Source organism: Hyperoodon ampullatus (assembly GCF_949752795.1).
Source record: "Hyperoodon ampullatus genome assembly, chromosome: 15".
Lineage (NCBI taxonomy): Eukaryota > Metazoa > Chordata > Mammalia > Artiodactyla > Ziphiidae > Hyperoodon > Hyperoodon ampullatus.
Genome location: NC_136928.1, coordinates 29,350,810 through 29,357,537, shown reverse-complemented (window position 1 = coordinate 29,357,537; position 6,728 = coordinate 29,350,810). Strand labels below are relative to the sequence as shown.

General features: G+C 52.1%; 1 protein-coding gene across 1 annotated transcript; it reads right to left on the bottom strand.

Annotated features, from left to right (window-relative positions):
- Positions 1-4,293: 4,293 nt before the first annotated feature.
- ASPRV1 (aspartic peptidase retroviral like 1) lies at positions 4,294-5,420 on the bottom strand (the record flags this gene model as incomplete). Its single annotated transcript, XM_079721381.1, is given in 3 exon segments — positions 4,294-5,301; positions 5,305-5,360; positions 5,363-5,420. Coding segments are annotated over 3 exon segments (1,122 nt in total).
- Between the last annotated feature and the right edge of the window lie 1,308 nt (positions 5,421-6,728).

Sequence of the window (6,728 nt, the reverse complement as noted above, 5' to 3'; positions counted from 1 at the left end):
TCCTTTGCCTGGAGGCCTCCCTCCTTCAGACTGTAAATCCCTAGAGGGCAGGGCTCACTTCACACACTTCCCAGGACTGGAAGACGCTCTAACGGGAGCTCAGAGAGAAGGGGCAGGGCATGGCCAGCCCAGGCGAGTCCCACAGGCGACAGGTGGAGAGTTCACCCCCATCCAGGCTTGGGGGAGGCTGGCCCACAGAATCTGAGCAGTCAGAACTTGAGAACCGATTTGTGAGCCCACAGTGAGAAACAACAGCTGGGCGGAGTGGGTGGCTAGAGTGGCCAGGGTTCACCCTCTTTGTGGCCCAGCCATGGAAACCACATTCATTACGCAGGGTTGCTTGGCAACAGTGAACTCTGGCCGGGACAGTGACAGACGGGACTGGAACTTGTGGCGGCATCAGCTCTGACGGCGGCCTCGGTGTCTCCTCGGAGGCCGAGGACCAGGTGGGCAGGCCAGGTCACCTGTCTGGGGACGCTGAGGCTGGCCACTCCCTCAGCTGCCCTCCTGATGGACACACTGTGTCCTCACGGTAAAGTAATAGCCATAGACTGGCACCTAAGCATACCTGGGAGCCTTGGCTCTCCTTATGATAACTGCAGTCTGCTTTCATAGTTTATGAAAGTTTATTTGCTGCCAAGGCCCACCCACACCTGGCACTGAGTAGGTGATTAATAACTGGTTGCTTCTGGGTTTGTTTTTCATAGGCTATGGGTTAGCAATGCTGAAACTACTTTCTGGGTATTTAGGGTAGAGCAAATAAGTAACCTGGAGTCAGGTTTCTCACTGGAGAAAGAAGTTGCAAATATGGAAAGGAGGAAGATTAGAATAAACCCTGTGATGCTGCGTACATATATTTGCAATTTTCAAACAGTTCATACACATCTAGATATGGAGAATGTGAGAGAGAATGATAAAGTTAATTGGTAAAATGTTAATATTTGGAGAAAGTAGGTGAACCATATGTTGCAATTCTTTGCACTACTCTTGCAACTTTTCAGTAAGTCTGGACTTACAGCAAAACAAAAGCTTAAAAATAAAATAGGGCTTCCCTGGTGGCGCAGTGGTTGAGAGTCTGCCTGCCGATGCAGGGGACACGGGTTCGTGGCCCGGTCCGGGAAGATCCCACATGCCGCTGAGCGGCTGGATCCGTGAGCCATGGCCGCTGAGCCTGCGTGTCTGGAGCCTGTGCTCCACAACGAGAGGCCCGCATACCGCAAAAAAAAAAAATAAATAAATAAAATAAAAAATAAAATAAAATAAAATAAAATAAAATAAATGTTTGCTGGATAAAAGCATGAAGAATTACCTAGCACAGTTGGTGGAATTAGTAGGCATTTAGTGTAAGGTGGTCATTATTAAAGAGTGTGTCTGGTGGGGGCCACGAGTTACCCTTTAACTAGAGGCATCAGAATGTTCTAAGCCAGGGATTTTCAAACATTTGTGTGCATAGGAATCACCTGGAGATTTTGTTCAGTACAGGTCCTGCTGCATGTCTGGGTGGGGATGAGATCCTGCATTTCTAAGAAGCTCCCAGGTGATGCTGTCGCTGCCTTTCTGCTGGTCCAGGGATCACACTTTGGGTCACAAGGGGTTGGATACAGCTGGGATTAAGACCAGGTGTTCTCGAGCCTGGCTGCACTTCAGGACCACCAGAAGAGGCATCGTTAATTGATCTTCCCAGGTGATTCTAATGGGCAGCAGGATTAGACCTTCATGTCATTGCCAGTATCTGTCTCCTCCTATCTGTCCTCTCAAGTTCAGACCCTCAGTCTGAATACTGCCATGGCTTCCAAGCTGCCTTCTTTGCTGCTGCCTTACTCTATCCTATACCCAGAAGCCAGGGGAACCTTCCTATATGCCTTCACTGTTTAGACACTTGTGTGCAAGTCAGGTGTGAACTCCTCACCCAGGGGTCAAGCCCTCTGTGACTTGTGGCCAAAACCCACTTGACCTGACTGCTTGCCAGCCTCCCCCTCCCCCTTGACACTCTGCTCCCAGGAGAGCAGGCGTCCCCATTCTGCACCTCAGGTTCCCTGCACACAATTGCGTTGGGAACCGCCCCCCCGACACACACACGCAGCAGGTCTCCAGGTAAGAACCACCACTTAGTACCTTCTTCCCCGGGGGCCCGTGCCATGATGTGTCAGTCTGGCTGGGCTCACCCCAGGCGCTCACTTTCCTCCAGGAGAGAGAGCTGGCTGAGAGCCTGGTGATCAGACACTCTCCTCACTTAGAGCAGGGCAGGGAGGGTCTCTGTGGCTGGGACACAGGTCACCCTGTTCCTGTTCACCCAGGACAGGGCTCGGCACCCTGTCTGCGTGGGGAATTGCAGGGAGGGGACCACTTGGGTGTTGCCCTGAAACTCTGGCCTGGCACCCAATTCCCCATTCCCCTGTCCACCTCCCACCCACTCTTTCCCCTCCCTCCTCCAGCCCAGCAGGAGGCTAGGATCTGAAGGACCTAGCCAGGTCACAGGGAGGTGCCACCTATGTTGTCCCCTGGGGGGAGGGTTTGGCCTAGGAGAGAAGCTGCGTTTGTTAGGGGCTTGAAAACCAAATTTGAGAAGGGGGATGGGGGACCTGGATGCCACGGGACCACCCCCTTCTCTGTTTCTCCTTCTCCCCTGCAAGCCAAGGCCTCTGGCTGGGCCGCCCCTTCTCCAGTCCTCGTGTTCCTGGGGAAGGACTTTCTCCTGATCCAGGACTGCCTGTGGCCTCACGTGCCCTGGGGCTGATGGAGCTAATTCCCGTTAAGATGTTGGGCTGCCCAGGGAACGGGCTTCAGTAATCAAAGGGGTTAGGGGCTGAGCAGTTGCCTCAGTTCCCAGGAGAATCATAGCTAGAATCCGAGGGACAAGCAGCCACTCTCGGCTCAGATAGGTTCAAGGTCAAGTCCTCAGAGTCTTCTTAGAAGAAGGCTCGTCCCCACCTCTGGTTCCCACTCTGGCTGTTTCTCTCTCCCTCAGGGATGTCCAGGTGGAAACTCCCAGGAGAAGCTCATTCCACCCTCAGGAAGGGAAGATGCCCTACCTGCCTCCCATCAAAAGGTCCTGAAGCTTTGCACCCCTCGTCTCCCTTCAGACCAGGGAGTCTTCAGATTCCCAGCCTTGCTGAGTTCTAGAGAGAGGGCCAGGAACTTGGAAGCAAATATGAGGTAGGCCCTTAAGAGGGATGACCCCATTTTCTGGATCTGGAATGTCCTCCCGCTGCCCGGCCCCCTCTACCCTCCAGATGCCCTTGGGCGCCCCATGCAGGTTAACACCTGGCCCCCAGCCTTGCTTTCTGCCTCCAAGTCCCGGATCCCAGGCGGCTGTAAGAACCTATTTTGCAGGCAGATACTTTCTCAGTTGTTTACAATAACCATAATTTTCCAACCCCCCAATCAAGACCACAACTTAGGGTCACTCTTGGCTATAAGAGGCAATTTGGATACTAAAATATTGTAGTTTGTAATGATTAGAGGAATCACGATTAGATGAGAAATGACAAGAATTATGGAGGGAATAAGTCAAGATATTTGAAATTGAGGCTGTCTTGGAAAATCCAAGATATATCGGCACTGTATATGTATTCTCTTCTATCTCCAAGCGAGACCCTCTGTAAATATTGGAATCTTCCTTCTGTTCTCCATTCACTCCCTGTTTTCCCCACCCTCTCACATCCATCCCATTCATCCCCAATCAGCACATTACATGGTTTTCCCATGAGTCAACCTTTATTGATTTTTGAAGTAATGAATTATTGGCACAAGGCTCAATGGGTTTCGAACCAAATGACAGAAGCAAACACACATTGTGCAGGTGGGAAGACCCAACAGTGAAGAACCCCAGGGCAGCTGTGACCCACACCATGAGGGCTGGGTCTTGCTTGTAAGGACCCTGCAGCCAGGACCCAGCCCAGCCGAGACAGGCTACCTGGGCCCAAAGGTGATTGAGCCACATCCCAGGGAACCTGAAGGCGTCCCCCAGTCCTCTCCCAAAGATAATTATTTCTAGCCTTCTTGGAACCGTCTTCTAGCCTCCGAGTCTTTGCCACCAACAGCAGCTTGACAACCACGAGGACCCGTCTCCCCCCCAAGAAAGCCAGCCTGCTCTCCCTCACCTGTTGCTTTTCCCGTGGAAGCCTCCCCGATCAGGGGCAGGTTAAGGGTCCTGCAGAGGAGGAGCAGCAGGGCGAGGGTTGGTTTAAGAGGGCTGGCCAAGCCGCGTGACCCCCTGAAGATATGTGCCCTTCCCCTCCACCGTGGTGGGTCCTCCCGCCAATATCTGGGGGGTGAGGCAAAGGGGGCTTCTCAACAGGAGAGCTGCTGCCGCCCTTCCTCTGAGTAGAGCTCCTCCTCTATGAGCTCCAGGTCGAACTCCTCTTCCAGGGACCCTCCTACAGGCAGAAGGCGGAACGTCTTCCCTTTCAGTGTGCACGTGCGATGCTCGAAGTCCAGGACGGCGTTGTGGTCCTGGAGCAGGTCGGTCCCAATGATGGCGTCTTCGGCACTTGCGTCGGCCACTAGGAAAGCTGCCTCCAGCTTCAGCTTGCCCAGGGATATCACTGTATCCCAGACACCCAGGATCTTCATTTCAGCCCCGTTGGCCACTTTCACCACATTCTCAAAGGGTCGCAGGTCATCCAGGTCGCCATCGGTGACTTTCTTCCACAAGCGTGGGTGGACCACGGAGACCTGGGCCCCAGAGTCCACCAGGAAACTCACGGGCACTTCGCCAATTTTCCCCTTGAGGTAGTAGCCCTTACCCATGCTGTAAGCAAAGAGGATCTCCTTGGGCTGGTAGCTGTGGGCCGCCCCGGGTCCCCCAGAGTTCTTCAGGAGGATCTCTTTCACAGTCCTGTATTCCCCCTGGTCCTCAGGACTGAGTCCACTGTAGGCCTCCAGGGCGTCTCCCCTCAGGGACTCTTTCAGGAACTTCAGCTTGGTGGCGTGGTCCCAATTGTTGAGGTCACTGATGACCTCAAAGCGGTACAGCCAGAGGTGCGGGGCCACATTGGCTCCATCAAAAGGCTCCAGGACAAAGGCATGTTCCCGGCGTCCCTCCCAGCTCCTGGCTCCACTCCCGGCCATCCCTCTGCTTTCCTCTGGAACTGCAGCAGCAACCCACACCAGGTAGAGAAAGCCCCAGAGCAGCGTTGGTGCAATCACGCTGGAGAACAAGGCCTCTCTAAGCAAAGTGTTGCTCGGTATTCGCCATGGGCAGGCAGAAGGGACCAGGTGAGGGTTGTCTGACAGACTGCTGGGTGCAGAGACAGAGAGCTGCTGTAGCCTGCTCACTCTGCAGAGCCTTTTTGATGTCTAGCCTGGGCCCCCAGGGCTCCCCATTTGCCTTTGTTCTGGACGCTCCGCCCCGCTCCTCCTACCCTCCTGCCAGCATCCTGTCCATCGAGCAGGATCAGTACCTCACCCTCCTGCATTCGTCATCGGGACTGGCACCTGCCAGCCCACATTGCAAGAAAGGCCAGCCTGGGTCAGAGGGGGCCTACTCAGGTACCCTCCCCAGCCTGTGTCCCAGAATAACAGATGAGGACAAGGAGGATGTTATGATATCCAGGTGTTTGTCATCAGCTGGAGAAGGCAGGGGGAGGCAGGGACCAGAGGCCCGTCAGCTTCTAGACTGGAGAAGCCCCTTTGCATCAACCTTGAGTGACCCCTTTGAGTGGTTAAGGGAAAGGAGCTTACATTTATTCTTTTTTTTTTTTTACAACTTTATTGGAGTATAATTGCTTCACAATGGTGTATTAGTTTCTGTTTTATAACAAAGTGAATCAGCTATACATATACATATATCCCCATATTTCCTCCCTCTTGCATCTCCCTCCCACCCTCCCTACCCCACCCCTCTAGGTGGTCACAAAGCACGGAGCTGATCTCCCCGTGCTATGCGGCTGCTTCCCACTAGCTATCTACCTTACGTTTGGTAGTGTATATATGTCCATGCCTCTCTTTTGCTTTGTCACAGCTTACCCTTCCCCCTCCCCATATTCTCAAGTCCATTCTCAAGTAGGTCTGTGTCTTTATTCCTGTTTTACCCCTAGGTTCTTCATGACATTTTTTTCCTTAAATTCCATATATATGTGTTAGCATACGGTTATTTGTCTTTCTCTTTCTGACTTACTTCACTCTGCATGACAGACTCCAGGTCCATCCACCTCATCACAAATAGCTCAATTTCGTTTCCTTTTATGGCTGAGTAATATTCCATTGTATATATGTGCCACATCTTCTTTATCCATTCATCGGATGATGGACACTTAGGTTGTTTCCATCTCCGGGCTATTGTAAATAGAGCTGCAGTGAACATATTGGTACATGACTCTTTTTGTATTATGGTTTTCTCAGGGTATATGCCCAGTAGTGGGATTGCTGGGTCATATGGTAGTTCTATTTGTAGTTTTTTAAGGAACCTCCATACCGTTCTCCATAGTGGCTGTACAAATTCACATTCCCACCAGCAGTGCAAGAGTGTTGGAGAGGGTGTGGAGCTTACATTTATTGTGCTTCTGCTCCGTGTGGCGAGGGCTAGGTGTTTCTCGTGCGTTCTGAACCAAGTAGAGAATCCCATAAGATTCTCTGGAGAGGGAAATGGAAGAGAGTCCCAGAATCAAGAATGTCCCAAAATAAATAGATTTTCAAATGAGGGGACACACATTTTCCATGAACGCAATTGTTAGAGTACTTTTCCCTCATTGATCACATCTTATTCAGAGTCAGCATGTTTGTGG